General features: G+C 39.9%; 2 protein-coding genes across 2 annotated transcripts; one reads left to right on the forward strand and one right to left on the reverse strand.

Annotated features, from left to right (window-relative positions):
• The first annotated feature begins 10,916 nt into the window (after positions 1–10,916).
• Positions 10,917–12,750, forward strand: S-Lap7 (Sperm-Leucylaminopeptidase 7). Its single transcript, XM_064681889.1, has one exon. The coding sequence runs from the start codon at positions 11,054–11,056 to the stop codon at positions 12,623–12,625; it is 1,572 nt and encodes a 523-aa protein (XP_064537959.1). The 5' UTR covers positions 10,917–11,053; the 3' UTR covers positions 12,626–12,750.
• Positions 12,751–15,781: 3,031 nt separating this feature from the next.
• Cpr50Ca (Cuticular protein 50Ca) lies at positions 15,782–21,386 on the reverse strand. The gene is made up of 3 exons (XM_064681800.1): positions 21,279–21,386; positions 19,259–19,351; positions 15,782–17,824 (listed from the first exon to the last, which is right to left on the reverse strand). Exon 3 carries the CDS (start codon positions 17,819–17,821, stop codon positions 15,782–15,784), a length of 2,040 nt encoding a protein of 679 aa, XP_064537870.1. The 5' UTR covers positions 17,822–17,824; positions 19,259–19,351; positions 21,279–21,386.
• Positions 21,387–22,921: the final 1,535 nt, after the last annotated feature.

The following is a 22,921-nucleotide window of genomic DNA, read 5'->3' on the forward strand; positions in this document are numbered from 1 at the left end:
GGAGAAAAATAGCAAGAATTAAAAATTGTTTTTGGTTAAGTTACTTAGAAGATCTTAACAGAAAGTAGAAATAATAAAAACTTGATAATAAATAGTACAAAATAATAACAACAACAAACAGAATTTCAACAATTTTTTTGGTACGATTAATTTTAAAGAATTATTATGAGCGAATTTATATAACCAATAAAATGTAAATGAATTTAAATATATAACTGTATAATAAAATATGCCGGAATACATACAATTAAGTGAAATTTCATATAATATATATTTTTATTTTGATTAGAAATTTTTGAAAATTCAACAAAATAAACGATGTATCTTAATTTTTAAGAAAATTTCCTTAAATCTTTGCAAATCTTTCAGTTTAATTTAAAATAGCATAATTCTAGAACTTACACACATATCCATTGATTGCACATCTGTCCACGATTTCGGTCTTACTTGGTTTCGGCTTTATTTTCGGTTAGATTTCCTGTTCCTGTTCCCGTGCCTCAGTGCCTCGTTGTGCCGCTCTCGAAGCTAACGTCCGCATGGAAGCCCGTATCGTCTGCATGATAAATCACGTTCTGGACGCGTCCATCTGGCAATAAAATGTGATATTGACCGCGTGTCACGCCATGCAAATCCCTATTTTGCTTGTGGCCAAAATCGTTGCCAGTATGGAAATCACGTATGCGATAACCAAAGGCATACTTTGAGGCGTACTGATGCAGCTGCAATGAAGAGCAGAGGGGTAGGTACCAAGGGTGGGAGCGGGTTTAGTTTAAGCTAGTTCGATTTGAGTGTATATAGTATTTACATATATGAATATATATCTATGGTGTAATGGTAAGCCGATTGGTTCCATTGCCGGAGCTGACAACTCGTGCGCATGCCGAAATGAGCATGAAAAATGCAAAATGTATTAAGGCCACTGTCGTCTACAGTGAAGACTGGCAACAACTGCAACGGCAACAGCAACAACGCTGGCATTTACAAATAAATATAATGCAAGATGTTTGATAAGACGAACTTTGTATGCCCTTAGTGTATAATGGAGAACTAACATTAATTTATTTTTATTTAATGTGTTAATTTGATGTAAATTACTGAGATAATACTGAGAGCTATCGATTGCATCGCTGACGTAAAATATCGAATTCATTGGCTTGATATTGTATCGATAAAAAATAATTTATTTTGATTCTTTTTGCCAGATCTTTAAAATAATTATTCATATTTGACTGTCCTTTTATTCGAAATAAGAATCTCAGTACTAAGTTTCTTAAGTCCATGTTAAATTATCAAGCAAATCTTATCTCACCTTTTCTCAATTTAATCAATTAATGAACATTTTAAAAATATTCTTTTGAAATACCTCTCTTAAACTGAACCGCGCACACAAGCCGACATACCCATTTATAAGGTATAACAATGCAGGACAAAAGACAAGGAAGTTTCAGACTAAGATGGCGGGTGTCAGATATTTTTGTGCGTGTGTATATTTGCGGGTGTGTGAGTGCGAGTGTAAGTGGGCGGGTGAGGGGGTGCTCGAAGCTGACTGTCATTCGCATGGCGCTTTGCTATGCATGTGATTGTAAATTGTATTGAGGCAGGCGTGTGCTTAATGAAATTTGCAACAATATAGAAAAACGGCGAATGCGCCAATATCGCCAAGAACCCATGCCACACGGTGGCAAGCCCCTTCCCGCCCCCAGCGCGGCGTGATTTCATTTCTGTGCGCTGCATAGATTTGTTTTGTAGATGTCATCCAGAATTTTGGTGTTGCCTTTTTATTGTAAGTATTTTCGCTGGTAAACATTTCAAGATGAAATAAAATATTTTGCACAAATGTCGGCTTGTGTTACCCTGTGTGCGGGTATATGTGTGTGTTGGTGGTTTGTGTGTGTGCGTTTCCGTTTCCTGAAACTTGGAAATCTCGTTGTCGGCTCGACAATTGTCACAACTTTCGCTACATGTTTCGGGGCTGCTTTTGTGGTTCCTGCTTGTGCGTATATGTTTTTGTGGGGGCGTGGCAAACTTTTTGATATGTTAATGAGTTGTAAATTAAGTTTAATTAAGTTACATTGTTGTTGCCAGCCATTTTTCTTGTCAACTGCGGCGAAGGCACGCAAAACTCTGCATGCCCCATGCATACTTTTGGCGCGCTTTGGCAAATTTATGTGTCTTGTAGCTTTGTGTCATAGTAGAAATGTGTAGGGGGATGGGCGGGGAGTTCTTCAAGTTATTCTAGAGTGTTTTGTTGTCATTTGTATGCCTCACTCGGCTTAGGCAAAGCTTGATTGCAACTTAGAGATCTGTTCGTGAGTGAAAAACGAACTTAAGAATCTCAGATATTTCAAAAGTCGTAAATCTGAAATAAATTCTTATATTGAGTTGGGGATTTTCATCTCTTTTTTCACTTTTTCAACTGACTTTCCATTTAGTTTTCTTATTTTTATTTTTTGTAAATTCTTTCAAATACCTTAAGTAACAATAAATAGTTAACTGCTTAAGGAATTTCGTGAATTTTATGAAACTCTCCCCAACTCACACAATTAAAATTCACTCGAATCTCGCTTCACCACTTTCTGTTCATTCTTTCTCTTCTTTAAACCGCAAGCGCATTTATTATAATTAAGAATTTCTGCGCTCCAGCAATTTGCCAACATCTGCGCTTAAATTTTTATCTTTTTTTGCTTTTAATGAAATGTAAAAAAATATTTCTGCAGCCCGCGCATTGTTTCTGCATAGTAGTTTGCAGGAACAGGAGCGGGAACAGAGCGCAGCGAGTCCTTCATTAACAGCGCCGCAAAATGTTAATAGATTTTTGACGTGCAAAGCTGCATCCAAACCACATTGCATAGTTTTTTTTAATCATCGAGTACAGTGCATGCTCGACTAATAAATACCCTCTGTACAATTAATTATATATTATACACATGTGAAAATATAAAATCAACGAACAAATCGACTTCAAAAACTTGTTTAATAGAAAAAAATTAAAAATGAAAAATTGATTAACAAAATAGTGTTATACGTCTAAAACAAAATTTCAGTTCCTATAGAATTGTGCTTCAGTCAAAAATTAAAAAGTTTTTACTTAAAAAAATACTTAAGACAGAAAAATAATGAATATGTTCCTACGAAAAAATAGTTACAAGTGTTTTCATACCTTGACACCAAATGTTACGCCCCTCTACATCAAAATATTATAGCGTATATATATTGTCATAGACAATAAACCGCATTGCCAGCGAATATGTAAATTTTCTTTGATTTTTTTCCTTTTCTATTGCCGCGACATGGTCAGGGCAGACAAGCAATTTATTACGAGGTGCTGCAGTCGGAGAATTTCATTACAAATTTGATTTGATTAAATGAACATAATTACAATGCAGATGAAACATGATGAGAGCTGGTCAAACGTCAACCATGCGCCCCCACCTCAGCGAGCAGGTGTAATGGGTGGCACATGGGGGAGGCGGCAAAAATACTTTACTCATGTAACATCACTGGTCAATGTTTGCCTTTCAAAATGTGACATTCGGTTGGGGAAGGAGGGGGCAATGACTAAATCACATCACGTGCCATATTGAAAAAAGGGCTTGCGTACACATATTTTTTGTGCCAACTGTAAATCAGCATTCGTTTGATGATGTTGATCAGACCAAACAACAACAACAATGTTGACGATGACGATGCAATTTCTCTGTGACTGTAAATTGACTTGCCATTAGATGCTGACGAACAGGGTATGCTATAAAGATATATATGTATATATAGATATTTATATTTGTAGGTAGACTAATGTCAATGTCAACAGGAGGGAAGCAGGCACTTGGCTGGCTTAAGAAAAAAATATGACAAACAGTTGGTCTCTCACGGAATTTATTAGAAATTGCCTTTGGCATTGGCTCGGACATTTCGCAGGCACTTTGGGACAACACATTTTGCATTTAACACGTTCCACCAAAAGTGCTGGCGAATTGTGAGCCGAGTCGAGTGCAAAATGCAATTTGAGGCCATAATACGTGAGTTCGTTTAGTTTTGCTCAGTTAAGTGCGGGTGGAATGGTGTACCAAGCACCCACAGAGGACTGAGTGAGCACAGTGGGATATGGGTAATAAACATTCAATTAAAATATATTATAAATAAAATTATAATATAAATTTAAAGGCATGGCTTATCAAGGCAGTTGTAAGACTGTAATCTGTATTTATATTTATATTTCAATTATTTTGCAGCATAGAATTAAATAAGGGATTCTATAATTGCAAATTAGTGAGGAAAAATTGCAATAATTCTTAAGGTAGCTTAGTTTAGTTAAGAGCTTGCATTCAAGTTGAGTGGGGTTAGACTAAGAAGTTTCTTCTTGCATTACTTCTTCCTTTCTAGACAGCAGTTTATTATGTTATACAGATGGATTAACAATCTGAGTACTATAAATATTTTGCTTCAAATTTCAGATAAAACTTCTACACCCATATCCCGCTCAAGTTAAATTAAACATATATGTTTGAAAATAAGTTTCAAGCAGTTTCCGGCCTTCTAAGTCTTGTGATCTGATTCAAATATTGTCCATGTTCACCGAGGGTAAAATATCTATACCCATAGCAGCCACATCGCTCAATTGACAGTCACTTGAATCCCAGCAAACACTCTTAATAACTTTGTCGATGAATGATTTGTGTTGCCGATCGATTTAGCCCACGGTGCGTTGGGGTCAGCCTAAAAGTATGCATTGGCAATTCGAAAGTGTGATGCCAAGCAGCTTTTTGCTGCGTGCACACAGAGCATACAACTTTCGTGAAAGCGATATGCAGTCACAACTTATAGCTCAAGACCCTATACTACGCCAGCAACAACCCAAGGTCCCAGTTCATAACAAGTTGCACAGCAACTTTTGTTACTAGACGCGTTTTTTGCCCGTTTTTCGCACTTGTTTTTGCCACACATTTTAGTCGATGGGAGGTCGGGTAGGAGGGGTGGCCTCAGTCCACCTCAGTGGCGGGGCGCGGGCGCGGCTGAGAAAGGCCTTTGACGCACTGAAAATTATATGCCATGGACGCGCTCCGGCTTTTATTTCTTTTGATTCGCATATAATCAGCATTGTTGTTGATTTTCATTATGCGCTCTGGATTTGAGTTTCCGTTTCAGGCAAGTGGCGCCCCTTTCCCCCATGGTCCTGGCCATTTGTTAGCCACTGCGTGGCTCATTAAAATCGTTTTGCTTTTGTTCTGCCTGCGGCTGCCTCTGCCACCCCGCCCCACTGCCTTTTGCTTTGTGTGGTGCTGTTTGTGGTTAACTCATTGCCGCTGGCCAGGAACTTAACTCAACTCATCTGATCTCGACTCAACTCAATTCGCTTTCATCATTTGACCGCAAAAATCAGCGTGTGGCTTAATGACTTATTTTGCTTATCGGCTAATTGAATTTATTGTGATTTTGACAAATTTTCTTGCCTGAGAACTTTTGTGGTTAACCCACTGCTGGAAATTAACGGAGTTTCAAATTGAAAATTCTTTTATGGTTAAAAGATGAGAAAATTAATAGCTCCTAATACAAGTCATTTATTATTGAATCTTCTCTTTAAGCTAAACTAATGTTTACTTCAGAATTAAATAAAGCAGCTTACATTTAGGGGAATCATTTCTATTTTAGCGACATAAGTATATTAAAATGAAATCAAAGGTAACTATTCTATTCGCAGTGCAAACTTTGGTGGTGGTATCCCTAAGAGGCAGGCATACAGCTTGCTCGTAATACTAATCCGTGTTGGTAACTAATGTTATATCTATGGCAACCTCAGTGCTTCTTTTATTATTCACACAATTCGTTTAAGCGCTGTAAAACACCTCGCACCGACCACTGCCAGAAACCTCAAGGCTCATGGGGAAGCAGAGAGCGGAGGCACTGAGATAGAGCATGGGGCTTAGGGCTGGGGGAAATGCGGAGGCATCAGTGGCAATTGCAGCAGCGGCTGGCTGCATGCTCATTTAAAATTGAACAAATGTTGGCTTGGTCACTCTCTCACTCAGCAACACTCACCAACACCAACACATACACCCGCACACACCAGGGCACAATCGCACACTCGCACATTCGCAGATGGGCGGCCACAGGCGCCACAGAAAGCCGGTCGTTGTGGAGTGGACCAAAAAAGCAAGCCAAATCGCATTTAAATGGAAATAAGTGTTGTGTCCAAACAATTTACAAAAACCAATTTTACAATGTAATGCGTTCAGAGTTGGCGCATCAGCCAGCCCGTGTGTGTGTGTGTATGTGTGTGCCTGGTTAGAACGTGTTCAACAGCAGGCAATGAATGTCCTGACGTACGTCCTGACGTTGGCGACTCTGGGGCGCCTTTTGGCCGCCGCTGCCACACGGCAGCCATTGACACAATTGCCAGCAACATCACAGTCCAAAAGTTTTGCACACAATTATGAGGCTAGGCGCTGATTATGGCACCAGATCCCGAATCAGTTCCAGCTTCAGCTTTGCCTTTCAAAATTGTTGTATAATTCTTGCGGAGTCGAAAATGCTGGCGTCAGTGCAGCAAGTGGTAAAAATTTTAAATGCAATCTCTAAGTCCTCCCCCCTTTAAAAAAAACCCCGCCACACCCACGGCATTTCCCTGCAGCCACACACAGTTTTTATGGCTGGCTTGTTAGCAATTTTCGCTCGAGTTATGAGCAGGATGCGCATTTTGGGGGCTTATAGGTGGTCTTTAGTGGTATGGCGAGAGGGGCGCTTAGTGGTGGGGGAGTGGGGTGGTCCAATGCTAACCAAAATTGAGTTATCAGTTTGTTGGCTCTGCCAGCAAATGTGCTTGGGCTGATTGCGTGACAGCTGCTGCTGCAGAAGAAGTTGAAAAAATAGCGTCCAACTAACTGATTTGACAGAGGAGCAGGCAAAATGTCAAACTACGTGATTTTTATGCGAATGTGACAGTCGATACGCAGACGGAGAGAAAGAGACAGAGAATCAGAGAGATGTATATATACATAGTGAGAGATAGAAAAAAAAAAAGGAACAGAAACAGGAGCCAACGGGCATTGGCATGGGTACAATTTTTTATCAGCTTCTTCCTCCCCCTTTATATAGATATATATATATATATATTTTTTTTGTGCTACCGAAATATTAGCCTGTAGTTGAGTTAGCTGCGGTTTATTATGTGAGCGAGTGAAGTGAAGCTAATTTAAAGTCAATGTTGGGCTAGGGCGAACTTTTGGGCACTGCTGAACTAGCGTTAAGTTAATATCAGGACTGCGCCAGGCAAATGATTTCCCAGGGTCTCATTTTGCATGCCACTTGAATTTAAGCATCTCAGCGTAAACCAAGAAATTGATGAGCAAACGCTGAAAGTAATGGCAGGGTCAGGCATAGGCTACTCCAAATGTTTAAGTGTTAAGGATAATAGTATCATATAGCTTATAGGGGCAAGTTTAAAGTAAACTTAAGTTATGTAAGATTTGCATAGATACTACAGTTTTTCGTTCTTCACTTACACAGAGACCTAATACATATTATTTAATATTACTTTATTTATTAACAACACAAAGATCATAAAAATATTAATATTAATAATATGTAAAGGTAATATCGATCAAATATAATGTTGCAAAGTGAACAATAAAATAAATGGATGAGTGCTGAAAATGAGTGTATAGGCACCGCACTCTACAAGACAATAGTTAATATAATAATTAAAAAATAAATAAAAATGTTAATAATAATAATAATAATAATAACAATAATAATTATAAGAATAATGTATATTTATCAAATAGCATGTTGCAAGGTGAATACAAATAAATGGATATGTGCTTAAATATATAATAATATAAATATATATAAGTCTAGTCTACGTTCAAATAGTAAAAAAAAAAAAGTTAAAAATTATTATATATTTCATTTACATTAAGTTGCTTAGTATATTGTTGCTTAGTACACAATAATTGATAAGTAACTTATGAGTGTTCACATGAGGTGGCTTCTATTTGCTTATTGAAATAAAAGTAAAAGCAGTCTAGTCTACGTTTTAATATACGTTAGTAATAATAATAATAGTAAAATACCTAAAAATAATAATGATAGAAGTACTATTAATCTAACTAAGAATAATAATATTGTGTTATAATAATAATAACTTCATTTGGAATTGGTAGATCAATATTTTATATTTATTTTTTTTATAATTTTTATAACCGAAATATAAAACATAACTGAGACAAATATCAGAACTATTAAAAATTACTTAACTATTCTATATTGGTTTTGACTTCGGCATTTTTTTCAGTCTTTACTTAATATTTCTGGCAACACTTTATTGAGTCATTATTCAATTGCTGGCTTAAATCCACGTTGACAAAGCCTAAAGAGCACCCACTCTAAATGGCACATTAGGAACATATGCTGGCGGATGTGTGCTCGAAAACCTTTAACCCGAACCCACCCCTGGTTGGAAGGGTGCTCGTAAAGTAGCTTCAACCTTTTTCTCTCCTCTATGTGGCAAGTCCCCAAGCTAAAACCTTTTGTCGAGTGCTTTCCAATGCCAAACACCAAACTAAGCAATGCACATATGTCCTCCCCTGGCAGGCTCCATTAAATAGAAGTTATGTACCCACCGCTCCGGCTGGGCCCCAACCACTACTTGACAAGGTCTTTTCAACATTTGGACAAAAATGTCGCTCCACAATAAGAAAACAAGAGGAAAATAATAATAATAAAAACAGCAGAAGGGTTGAAATAAAAATGGAATTAAAATATGTGAGTTAGTCCCCGGAAAATATTGCACCTGCAGCTGGTCACATTGGACAGGCTCAAGCAGCAGGCACTTGCCCAACACGCACACACACACACACACACATACATACACAAACAATTTGAGCGGCCATTACCAACCATTTCGACCACAATAAAATGACAAATGCCCGAAAAATCTGACCATGTTCGCACACGATGCCAAATGGTTACGGCTACAGAGTCCTGCCTCAGCTCCTGTTCCGTATGTAGCTCCTGCTCCAGCTTTTGTGTGGCAGCTGCTGTCAAACAAGTCCCGTGACGAGCATTGCAACGGCATGTCCAAAGTGGAAGAGTAGGGGCCGTGAGCTCCAGACCAAACTTGAGCCTAACAAGTGTCGTTTGGCTGTCAGAGCTGGACAGACAGACAGGCAGCCAGCCCGGGCAGGCAGCAGGCAGCAGGCAGCAGAACCTGGCAGCTTGCCTTCATGCTCATCAGGCATCGGCTTTTGAGAGTGAGGAAGGGCGGGAACAGTTTTACAGCCAGTGAACGGTGGATGCTAAGCCCAGCGTTGACGACAACAGGGACAACCAGGCCTAAAGCCTATTAAAAATAATGCTAAACGGCAGTAAAACAATGTGTGGACTGGTCTGGTCAGTTAGGGTATGTGGGCCAGTTGGGAGAGGTGGATGTGCACGTGTTTACTCCCTGCCTGCACTTTGGCACCCTGTTAATGCGTATTAACAACCAAGTTATGTAAGTGGAGTTGCCGTTCGCTTTGTGCCAATAAATAAAATTTAATCAGCTTTTGCAGTTGCCAATTGAAAACTGAAAATCAAATAAAATGACGCGTAAAATGCCAACGAATTTTGTTGCACGGCTCGAAAACAATTTTAAGTCGATTTGCGACGCGAATCGCGCAACTGACAGCTGCAACTTGTGCTTTGGTTGTTGTTGTTGCTTGTTGCAGTTGCACTTTTGCCTGTTTATGGCATGTTGGCAACAGCGACGTCAACTTCTTAGCTGCTTTCTTTGCTCGCTCCTGTCTGCAACTTTGTGCTTTCTGCTCGCTGAATTTCTCAGAATGTCAATGGCAGCTGACTGGAGACATCCGCCCCCTCCCCCCCTCACAATTGCATCGAACAGTTTGCAAGGCAATAGGTCTTATGCCATAAACGTAAATATATGTAATATGTTAATAAAGAGAATAAAAAAGAGAAATAACATTTAAGCATAATACTTAAAATTCCCTGTAGTCCAAAATATATTAGTTCGAATAAGAATTATTTATAAGACATTAATCGTAATAAAGGTAATAATAATAGTTCCCAGTTGTCGATGTTTCATAGATGCGAATAATACTTATTAATAAGAAATTAATATTAATAAAGATAATTATGATAGTAATAGTTATAATTATATTAATAAGATTAATAATAATAATATTAATAATCAAATAATATAATTATAATTATATTAATAATAAAAGTATTAATGATAATAAGACATTGTGTTATAATTAATATGATAAAATGGTATAAATATAAATATTTTTATTCCTAATAATAATAATATAAAAAAGCATAATTAAATAATTATAATATAAATAATAAAAATCATGCTTGTAATGAAATTTATAAAAAATAATAGTAAATAATTTGAAAAATAATGATATATTAATTTATATATACATTTTCTTATTTTCAAAAATTAATTATACTAATTTAAAAGCAGTACAAGTATAATTTTAGTTAAAATGAATTATATACAGTTATACATATATATTATATATTTTAAAAATATATATATACATTGCTGACCAATATTATTAATCAATTAAAATAAGTATTTAAATTATTGTTAATATATAATATTAATAATAAATTAAAATTATATGATTAGTGCTCTTATTTCAGCATCGCCCGGGGATGACATTTAAGGCATTTATTATCCTATTTATTGGCCTATTAGCATTAATTCTTTTTCCCATTGGGGGAAAACCAAAAAAAAAAAAAAAACAGTTATCACTCAGTTTCAACTCAGACAGAAAATTTTTTGATCAACTCATCCTTGAAAATTTACCGACGTAGTTAAGGCATGGAGCTGCTACAGAATACTTATCAGATGTATTTTAGTTGCTGGCCTGCACAGAACAGACTTCCAATTTTGATTAAATAATAAAAACTGAAAAAAAACCTAAATTTTCTTTTGTGAAACAATTTTTCTTACTTTTTGTGTTACTCAATTCTGCTAAGTCGCGTCCATAATTTTTTTTATATCCAAATTCCAAATTTTTGTAAAGAATAAATTAATCTCAAGATGAAGCACATGAACCGCAACACCGTCCGCAGCTTCCTGAGCCTGCGCAGCGTTGCACGCTTGATCAATGTTCGTTACGCCTGTGAGGCTTCATCAGTCGGAGGCAAGGGTCTGGTGGTCGGCATTTACCTGAAGGAGGGCGACAAGGATCCTAAGTTTACGCCAAGCGGCGAGAAGCTAAATGACCGCACCAGCGGCAAGCTAAGACAGCTTGTCTGCGAATCGAAAGTGGATGGCCGTCTAGGACGTGGCCGTGTCTTCAACAACATTGACCCTGACTTTACCTCTGTCGCCGTTGTGGGCGTGGGCATCGAAGGTATTGGCTTCAATGAACTGGAGATGCTCGACGAGGGCATGGAGAATGTGCGTGTTGCCGCAGGAGTCGGTGCGCGCTCTCTTCAGGAGCAGGGCTGCCACATTATCGCTGTTGATGGCATGGACTATGCAGAGCAAGCGGCCGAGGGTTCATCGCTCGCGGTATGGAGATTTACAGACAATGTGAATAAAAAGAATCGTATGATTGTTCCCCGCTTGGAACTGTACGACTCGGCTGACATGGACGGCTGGACGCGAGGCATCTTCAAGGCAGAGTCCCAAAATTTGGCCAGGCGTCTTTCTGACGCTCCAGCCAATTGCATGACGCCAACAATGTTCGCCCAAGCCACAGTTGATGCCCTGTGCCCATGTGGCATTACCGTCGAAGTACGAACAATGGACTGGATTGAAATGCAGCGCATGCATGCGTTCCTTATGATTGCCAAGGGCAGTTGCGAGCCTCCGGTACTGCTGGAAATTAGCTATTGCGGCACTGCGCCCGAGGACAAACCAATTCTGTTTGTTGGCAAGGGCATCACCTTTAACTCGGGAGGTATCAATCTGCGCCCTTGCAAAGGCATGGATGAATACCGCGGCAGCATGTCTGCAGCCGCTGCGATCATTGGCATGATGCGTTGTATCGCAGCTCTTTCGCTACCCATCAATGTGACCTGCGTCATTCCACTGTGTGAGAACATGCCCTCAGGCATGTCGGTGAAGCCTGGCGATGTGGTCACCCTGCTGAATGCAAGATCAATGGCTATTCGTGACGTGGACAAGGCTGGCGTGGTAGTACTGGCTGATCCCCTGATCTATGGACAAACGACCTACAAACCACGCCTAGTTGTGGATGTGGCCGCCCTTGGCAGCGGCGTTAAGAAAGCGTACGGCGGCGGTGCTTCTGGCATCTTCTCCAACTCGCATTACGTCTGGAAGCAGTTCCAGCGCGCTGGCTCCCTGACTGGTGATCGCCTGTGGCGCATGCCCCTCTGGCAATACTACAAGAGACAAGTGAGTGACGAGACTGGCTACGATCTGAGCAATGATGGTCGTGGCATTGCCAGCTCCTGCTTGGCAGCTGCCATTCTCCACGAGCTGGTTCCCTGCGCCGATTGGGCTCACATTGATACTCGAGGCACGGGCTTACTCACAAAATTCGGCTTGGTTCCCTATCTGACAGCTCGTTACATGACTGGCCGCCCCACGCGCACCTTGGTGCAATTCGTGTACCAGATGGCTTGTCCCGAGATCAAGTAAGGCGTCCACTGTATTGTTTGTGAACAGAATCAATTGTTAAATATGAGAAAGTGAATAAACGTTACTGTATTTGAGCGACTGTTACTATCGGCCAAAAAAATAAAATATAAAAATTTAACGATAAATCTAAATGTTTTACCATTTTCATCATCCCAGTTGAATACAAGTTCTAGTTCTGTATCAACAGCTAGTCGATATAGCTATTTATATTCAAGTTAGTCCTCTCGTTTTAATACTATCGTAGGCCCATTTTACGGTTGCAGGCAGTACATAATTCGTAGCCAGTTAGATTGGATTACTATCGACCGCTTATGCAGTTGCCAAAGGAGTAATCGGTGGAAGATGGGCTTTTGTATGAACAACTTTTTATTTTTCAAGATGTCTTGACCAAGCTTGGCTTTTACTTTTTTTCGAGCCCTATGGTTTCGACTTTGAACAGCTATATCATTTAGCTACCATAAGAACGACCGGACGAAAATCAAGTGTATAAACAACTTTTGTTTATAAAAATAAAAAGAAAATTTGACGAAACCCGTCTCATTAGTTTCACTGGGTTCCTTAAATGTAAGACATTTCTTTATCATCCGGACTACTGAATAATTCTTGCTAGTTAATCATCATCATTAATATTTAAAAATAAGCAAATTCTGACAAACGATTTGATGGGTCCCCTACCACGAGGCCGTATCCCTTGACTTGTTGGAGAAGAATTTTATGTCGCTGAGTTCTGTGCAAAAAAATCAACAAAGCTTTCAGCTGTTTTATATAATACAAGCGTTAATTAAGCCACACACATGTTACCGGCAATGAACACATGTTAATTGTGTCGCAAATTGTTGAGTATGTTAATGTAAGACTCGGGCCACAACGCATTAGGCGCCCAACGTGGGGCAATCAGCTTCATTCGCTTGTTATTTTCAATGTATTTATGTGGCATCATTTGGTGGCATCAATTGAATATATTCCGACAGGGCTTCAATTGAATTTTATTATAATAATCATAGTTGCACGCATATTCTTGGCGTACTTATTGATTTTACCTTCTACCTTTCTATTTATATTATATATATATTATAAGATACTTGGGCTTTTGTGGTTGCTCTTTGCATTGTCGCAATGTGCATCTTAAAGATACATTTCAATGGGCACAGACACATAGTAAATGCCAGTGCTTTCAGTCTGGGCATAAAAAAAGCATTTAAATTAAATGCAAGTAACCGTCGTACCGCAAACATGGCGAAACTTTTGCAACGCTGAAAAAGGAATTTTAATTCCGCTCAGACGAGAAAAAAAATAGATAAAAATAAAAACGAATATAACGAAAGTAGAATCCAGTAAGTTGCCGCCCCCAAATGCAATCAAGTGCACGCGAAGGCGTGGCTTTGCCTTAAAAATTTGCTAAAAACGTTTCAAGTGTTCGAGCTGATCCAAAAGGAATACACACCGTCTATACTCCCCCTCGTACATCTCGTATCAATTGGGTTCGGTGCGTCAAGCGGGGGAGGGCAGACAATGCCACAATCTACAGACTGCAGTCTGCAGTCTGTAGTCCGCTTTCAGGCGCATCGCAATGAAAGACGAAGTCGTTTGCATTGCTTTGTGGCCGCGACCAGGTAGCAGACGGCGGAAGGTTTGAGTTTGGGTTCGGGCTAACGACATTGAAAATGCTTGTCGAACTTGAAAATTATTCGATTAAGTGCATTACCGGCGAGACATGGATCGGCAATCAAACTGAATTGCACACAGTCCCTAGCCCAAACCCCAGGTCCCAGTTCCATTCCCAATCCCAATCCCAGTCCCAGTCCCATCTGTGGTAACGCTCAGCGGGGAGTGGGGCTATGCTGCAGGCGTTTCATTGTTGTGACTGCGACATTGTCGTGTCTGGGGAGTTGCTGCTGCTGTTGTTGCTGCCAGTTGTTGCTCGGGCAGTTCGCCTTATTTATGTTGATTGTGTTTTTGCCTATGCCAATCAATGGAGCACACTTTCGGGCGCGTTAAGCCTTTGTGGCGCGCCCCAAGGTATGCTTTAATTTAATGCATTGTCATTGCCAGAAAGGCCGCACGTTGAAGCCAGGCGCCAGCAGAAAAGCTGCAATCGATTACATTCCATTTTCATGTTAATTTTTATGCATCCATAAAACTGGTAAGAGTGGCTTTCAAAAAGGCTGGGCCTGACATAAGCGACATCTAGGGCCTACATAAGGTAAATACATATATTTATTTACACAACAGAATTGTGCTTTTTACAATTACTTGAGGTCTTTAAAGTCGAGTTGGAGCGAAAGTCGCTTTGTAAGAAAAACTTGTACCGATTCCATTTCGAACAATATTAGCCGAGACTTTTCCCGAACTTTTTATTTTATAATAAATGGCAGATGGTGGCGAAGACGTTGACTCTTATTACTTGACGTTTTATTAATCGATTACATTGTCATAGAGGGATGCATTTTGTAATATCGATATATATAATAACAGCTCGTTAAATCATTCGAAGTCACTTTCGAAGTCGAAACGATTAAAATCAGAAGAAAAGTAATTTACGATGGTTTCCAAAACTAGTTATAAAGGGGTGGAAGGGGGAAGAACGTCGTGCTACGTAACTATCGATAGTACTGCTGATAAGCTGTTGTTATACCGATAACCATACAACACATAGATTGGACAGCTTAAGCAAATTTCTGGTCCGAAGTCGACGTCGTTTTTGTTCGGATCCGAGACCCGCTCACTTGCCCAGAGAGCAAGAGAACAAAAATTTTATATGATTTGTGTTATAGAACGGTATCGCTATTTTTTATTTCGCTCCCACTACACTAAAATACTTTTGCTTATTCTCAGTGCTCTGAATGCTCTTTTACTTTGTCTATTTAAATGTATTTAAATGTATGTGTGTGTATGTGTCCGCACAAGCAACAATGCATTTCTTCCCTTTTGAAGGGACGAAAATATGAAAAAATCAAAAAGTTTGAAACGCCGTACGAAATTCTTGCATTTTAGCTCGTTATCGTTGGTGAGGGCACCTAAGCGATGTGTGCATTTAAAATTTGTTGGACCTGCCATACACGCACACTTGCACAATTTTGTATATTTGGATAGATCTGGGTAAGAATTAATGTTAAGGGTCAACTCCAAATCAAAAACTCGCAAAAGGTCAATTCCTTAAGATCTAGAACTCACCGCCTGGTCTTCCTGGCTGTGCACATAGTGCAAGCCATTTGCAATCTTATCGGCCTCCAATTCAGCTGGCAGAGATGTGGCCAGCAGTCCGTGATGATGAGTCTGCGTTGGATGATGCACGATGTGCTCGAAGGTGGTCAACGGCTGCTCATCGTGAACGCCCTCGTAACCGTGCGACAGCCCGTGGCCGGGCGAGAAATCAATGAAGGAGCTGGGCGTGGGAATTTTAGAGGCAGCTGTGCTGGGCACCACGGGCAGCTCTTTGACATCATTGTTGCCCGGCTCCACAATGGGCACATACTGCTTGGTCTTGGCCATGCCAACCAGTCGGCCCGGCTGCACGCCCAGCGAGCCGTGCTCCGTTCCGGGCAGGGTCTTGAGTGTGGCAGTTGCTGGCGCCGGCTGCTGCTGCGGATGGAAGAGTATGGGCGCAGTGTTGTCCTGTGGGCGTGGATCTTGCATTTGAGCCAAGAGCAGCTGCTTTGGGTGTCGCTGCATCTTCGCCTGCATCTCCTTGGCCAGCAGATAGGTAAGGCCATGGATTTGATCGTCAGGCGACTTGCCAATCAGCGTGGACAGCTCACGAAACTCTGGCAGCTGCTTGTAGTGCTCATTGATGCTATCCGCGGATGCATGGTACTCGATCTTGATCATTGGCGCCGTGGAGGGACTGGGCTCCGCTTGAATCTCGTATTTGTACTGTTCAATGGGTCGACCGTAGATGGGATTGGCTTCCACCAGCTCTGATTGCAACGGATCCGGCTTGGATGGACGAAACTGTGGTGCCACATGTTGCAGCGACGGCTCAGCTGCAGCTTCGGGTGCGGCTAACTCGGCGCTGTAAGTGTGATGCACTTCCTCTGCAATTGGGGCGGCGGGTGCCGCTTCTTGCACCACAATGGGCTGTACAAAAGTGGGCGCGACAGGGTAAACCTTGGCATAGCTGGGCTTGTAAACATAACGCAGCTGCTCCACAACGGGCACGGGCTGTATGTGCACATGAACTGGCTCCACCGGCCTGGTGGCCACATACTTCATATACGCAGCTGGCTTGGGCACATACGAGACGGGCTTGGCCTTGAAGTGCTCATAGTCGCTCTTCTGGGGCGGCAGATACTTGATATACGCCTTGCCGCCGTTGCCCTCCTTGATCAGCTGCGTGATGACCTTCTGCACCTCGTGGGGCAGAGCACTAAGCGACTTCTTCGACTTGATGTGGGTAGCAGGCGCCTCCTTATAGATATACATGCGCTTGGACTCGGCTGCGGCCTCGCCGGATATGACCATGTTGTCATCGATGCGCGTCTCCTGTGTGGCAGCGATTTGCGTTTGATTTTCATTCGTCGGCGCTGCGGCCTTCATGGTCAGTAGGCTGGGCAATGTCAGCTGCTTGCTGCTACGCTGCAGCGACGCGGGCAGCGATGACTTCGCATCGGTCAGCTCAAACTTGAGCAACTGCAGCGGCGCTGAGCGCTTGGAGCGTTTGGTTTTGCGTGTGCGCACCTGGGACCTTGGAGCTGACTTTTCCACTGGAGCTGGCTCCCTTTGCATATCCAAGGCTCTGGCGCGCTTGATCAGCTGTGCGGTAATTGCATCCGGCTCACGTGCATCCGTTGCCTCGAAAGGAATCATTTGCACCTTAAAGTTGGCCGGTTGGCGATTGCTGGCGGATCTTCGTGACCGATGTGGCTTCCGTGTCCTCCTGCTGCTGGCGGTGCTGCTGGCTGGCGGCTGTGCTGTGCTACTGGCAGCGGGCTGTGCCTTCAGCGAGCGATCCCGATGCTGACGCAGAAACTGCTTCAGTTCCTGGCTGGGCTCCACCGCATCGCTGAGTTCAAAGCGCTGCATGCGCGGCGCAGTGGGCAGTTGGCGCTGCTCGCGCTTGGCACGTGGATGAGCGAGCTGGGAGGGATTCGCTGGCTGCTCGTTGTACTGATTGAAGGCGGCCAAATAGCTGTCATCGTTGGGATTCTCAATGTGCCGCATGCTGCGAAAGTTGCGCTGATCGAAGTAGCGTTGCATATCCTAGAAGAATAAAAAGAGGAATAAAAATTATATTGGGAAAAAAAATAAAAATTAACCAGCTGCTCATTTTATAGCATTAAGATTTTATTAATTAGGCTGCACTATAATATGAAATATGCTGCATTAAAAATGATTGAATTCTAGTTCCATGATTTACAAAAACCGTGTATATAGTCGCATATATATATTTCGCTTTTTACAGATAATAATAAGAACAAACGGGAAAGTAAGGATACCGTCGGCACGCCGAAGATTTAATATCCTTGTGACCAATTTGATTTTGCAGATATGTGAGAGTTGTGAAGCTCGTAAATGTTGAATTTGATGCAAATATCTTGAAAAACATAATATTTTGCCATATAAGGACGTACTTCTCGACCGATCTTTCCTATGGAAGCTATATGATATAGTGGGCCGATCCAACAAGAATAAAGTATCAAGACAATAGCCTTAAAACTGAGAGACTAGTTCGCACCCGAAACCGACAGACGGACATGGCTATATCAACTCAGCTGTTGATGCTGATATGGAATGTATAAACTTTTAATGGGTCGGAGAATTCTTCTTCCATTCGGTTCACATTTCATGACAAAATTATAGTACCTACTACAATGGCATTCAAATGTTTTTCTCTTAAATGTAAACAATTTTTAGGTATTTGCTGCATTTGCTGCTTCTTTTTTGACGAACATTACTTCTAACTATCTGCGTTTGATAAGTTTATCTGCATAAGATAATTATACATTAATTATGCTAGAAACAACGTATAAAATTTTATTGGAAAATAACTTAAAATAGTCCAATGTGTGGTGCGTCAATAAAATTTTGCCGATCACTGTAACCTTCACTTAAAGATTTAATATATATATATGTGTTAATATAATATATATATGTTAAAAAGTTATCTGAACAGAATTAAATCTTGGCCTCTAGTCCATTTTCATAGCTCTATATTATAAAAAAATAAATACGATTTTTTAATCTACTTAAATTCATTCATATATAAATCTGAATTTTTTTAAATATATGAAAGTTCTAAATTATAAAAGAATAATTCTCCTTATACCCATTTTAAAATATATAAGTATTTAAGTATTACATTTTTCAAAGCTCGACATTCTGATTTATAGATTTGATTTTTAAAGTCTACCTTATAGATGTAAATCAGTATAATTTTAACATTTTCAAAGCTCTACATTGCAAAAGTATAAAAAAGATTTTTGAAATCTTCTTAAATGAATTTTAAATTAAATAAGTAGATTTAAATTTCTCACGGGTGGGAAAAAAGGTTAAATAAATGATGTTTAAAACTGAATGTAAGCAAATTGGTCCAGGTTTAGCCGGGTAATATAACACCTATCAGACATTTCTAAGCTACCTACACCTTTATGAGCTTAACAAAATTGTTAATGGCAATTTTTTGGGCAAACTTACCTCATAGCTGGCGAATGTGTCGAGCGAGGGAAAACGCTGCCAGTTTTCCAAGGCCTTGGTCAACGATAGATTCAGGCCAAGCAACAATAGCACCTGAAAGAAATGGAGAGTTGTTTACGTGCTTTACTAATTGATTAACTGCAATGTGAGCATTCAACTTGAGAGATCAAATAGCTGTGTTTTGCTATTTTGTGCATTTGTTCAACTTGCAATTCGCCAGAGTATTTATATTTATATTTATATTTGAGCGCTAAGCCCATAAATAAACCAATAAGCTGTCCACCTGAGCCTGCTGTCTGCCACTTTCACTTTCGACCGGTCAGGCCAAGTGCTTGCTACATTTGGACGGAAGCCGCTGCAACTGCCACCCGAAGCTCGATTCTCGGTTGCATTAAACCCGTTGCGCACGCGCTGCAACCGTTGACCGTTTAGCGGTTTATTTGCGCCACGGGGTGCCCAGTCGCCCGGTTCACGGTACCCGTCCCCTGGCCCAACCCACCAGATCTGTCTGGCTTTTGGCAAGTTCATTCATGTGTCTGGTCCCACTTTCACATCAACCACATTGAACTTGCGGCGCGGTTTGGCTTGGCTTTTATGGTCAGTAAACTCATTGACCAGTTTGTGGATTTCAAGTATTGGCCAGCATCGCATTGCACCGACTAACTCTTGGCTTATGCAAGGCCACTTATGGTATCGCGACTATCTCAGGTTATGCAATCTCGGCCAAGCAGCCAATGGGGCTTATTAAGTTAAATTACATTTTTGGAATAGATATTACGAGTGTTTTATACACCCCCAAAATTTTAGAAAATCGCCAAATATGATAGTTTTTTATGATTTTAAAAAATAACCTTGAATAAAAAAAAGTTTTTGGAAAATATTTTCTGCATTCGGGGTTTCAGGAAATATTTTATATTTTATTTTTAGACGAAAAAATTAATATTTTTAAACTTCTTTTGTATATTAGAAATCAGCTTTTTTGACAATTTTTTGGACATTTTAGAAAAATAAGTAATTGTAGGAAATTTTTTCATAAAGATGAGTGCGAATTAGAAAGCGAATTTATGAATTCTGGGGCCATTTCGCTTTGTTTTTATTTTTCATTGTTGTTTTCTTTAGTGTATAGATAACATATGATAACAGTTGTCTTCAAAATATACTGTAGCTAAATGAGACAGTGGATATAAGAATCTAATCTTAGCCAACAACGTCTTATACTTTGTTTATTATCCAAAAGTTTTAAAGGAAATAGTTCGGTCGCCAAATTCGATTAGTTTTATCACAAAATACACGAATAAAACTAAGCTGAACCATATTTTCCAAAAAATAGTTTAGTTCAAAAAACTTGTATGGTTCATTAAAAATTTTGCAGCAATTTTCGATACTATCAATATATAAAATACGATTCGATGAATACAAATATGTAGATAAAAATGTAAATTTAATATAAATTAATCTGTTAAAACTGTAAAAAATGTGAGAGCTACGCTTCGAATCAAAACTTTGGCTTATAAATGTGAAAGCTCAGTTTCATAAGGCCAAACTTTAAGCGGGGCAATGGTTCATACCGCGAACCGATCCAATGGATATTGTTTGTGGGCTTGCTCTCTATACTTTATATAAATAAATATATTTATTTGTAGATGCTCTGCTTATTGTTTGTCGCGTCTCTTTAAATCGGGCTTTGATAATGTGTTTCAGCTTATAACTAAAAATACCTTTATGGATATCACTTGATTAAACTGTGGGGATTTTTATGCGCTGCGTCTCTGCCTCAAAGTGCCGTTATTCGCGCACACGGGACGTCGCTTTTCCGTATAGTCAATGGCCATTTAACTAAGCCCCGCGATTCAGATCCAAATGAACTGTCAACAGTCGTTAAAAATGCAACCGCGTAAACATTTAACGGCCGTTAAAACTGCGCCTGAGTGAATTTTTATGAACTTGCCAAGCAGTTTCCACCGTACCCACAGCCGTGCCACCTACTCTGGCTCATGGGGCACGCCTCTAATGCGCCTACCTGGGCTGCCAACTTGTCGCTCTACCGTTGAGCCCTGCGCTCCACTTGTTGTTGTTGTTCTTGTTGTTGGCGTTGTGTGTGGCGAGCCGAGCCCTGCACTCGTTATCCATCTGGCTTCTGCCCCCTTCACGCCCCTACCTCTCTTGACATAAAATTTAATGCGCTTTCTATTTAACACTTTGATGTTATGGGCAAATAGCGGGAGTTGGCGAAGTCGCAGGAGTGGCACCCAAGCGGATGGTCTCTGGGCGTAAAATGTGCTTTCGTTTCGTTTGGGCCACGCGCGGGCAATTTTAAAATTCAATAGAAAAGTACAATAAAAAATTGTTGCTATTCTGTGTTGTTTTTGACCAAGTAATTGTTGTTCCACTGCACAGTTTTTATGGCTTGAAAAGCGCTCTGAAAACTGGCTAACAATTTTTTTATGACTTCGAGGAACGACAGAAGATTGTCAACATCTTTGTCCATATCCATCGCTTTATGGGTTTAAAGTATTTAGATTGCTAGGAAAAACTTAATTTTGGTTAGTTTGCTTGATTTTCTTTTCACTTTTAATTGATAAATATTTAACATATTCAAACCAGATATTGATAATCTGCAACAAGTTTTCTTCTTTGGAGATACTTAATTTAAACACTTTAAAAGCAAACATTTTGATGTGAAAATAAAACTTAGAAATGTGTTTTGGCATTGTAAATTAAGAATTACATATTTTAGATTGAAATAAAATGTAAATTTCGAAATAGTTAAGAGATGTTTGGGGAGAAATTGTATTGGTATTTTTTACTTATTCTAAAATGCAGAGAAAGTCTGTAGACAAAATCTCAGTAAATGTATTTATTTGTCACGTATTTTTTTATAAATTCCATGTTTATTTTAATAATTTATACCTTTCACTTTTAACTCTATACTTTCATCGAGTTCTTGGGTTAGAGTTTTTCTATATGTCGCTCTGCTCAACATCACAAATCTGACTATTGATTATTCCTTTTATTTCAATTAATCAACCTGCGTCTTGTACTCCTATCTTATACTTTTCTCCATCTGTCTTTTGACATAAATGCGTTCAAAAAATAGACATGCAAATCTGTTAAATCTTTCTAATTTCGATCTTTTATGGAATCATTTACTTTAAATTTCAAAAATGTTCTTGATGTTGCTTTCAATAGTTTTGGGTGTTAATTGGAAAATCTTGCACATCCTTGGAGTTTTCTAGTGCAGTTTCGCAATTCATTGGCTGCTGTTTTGTTAGTTTTGCTTGTGTTGGAAAACCACGAAACGCGTGCAGGCGTTTTCATTAACTTGTTGTTGCAATTGTTTTTGTTGCCTTAATTTCACTTGCAAATTGTTAGTTGTTTTTACTGTTGCTGCCTCGGCCAACAAGGCGGAAAAACGTTGCAAGACAGTTAAAGAAATTGGGCCAGGCAAAAGGCAAAACTTGGCTAATTGTTGCTGGCTGCATGCATCTGGCAAGGGGCGTCGGGCGTGGGGCAAGTGGCGAGGGGCGAGTGGGCAGGCACTGTGTCCAGAGCTAGTCCAGAGTTCGATGTTGGCTGCACAGAACCAGTTTTTCCTTACGTTTTTTTTTATGTTTGTTTTGCAGTACGTAACGAAAAACCAAAGTCAAGTTCAATGCACATAAA

This window comes from Drosophila montana, unplaced genomic scaffold (assembly GCF_035044405.1).
Source record: "Drosophila montana isolate Dmon_TW-CO22-7 unplaced genomic scaffold, ASM3504440v1 contig_2438_1, whole genome shotgun sequence".
Taxonomy (NCBI): Eukaryota; Metazoa; Arthropoda; class Insecta; order Diptera; family Drosophilidae; genus Drosophila; species Drosophila montana.

Bases quoted from the DNA above. Each gene is read 5' to 3' on its own strand.
- Cpr50Ca (XM_064681800.1), bottom strand. From the start codon at position 17,821: ATGCAACGCTACTTCGATCAGCGCAACTTTCGCAGCATGCGGCACATT.
- S-Lap7 (XM_064681889.1), top strand. From the start codon at position 11,054: ATGAAGCACATGAACCGCAACACCGTCCGCAGCTTCCTGAGCCTGCGC.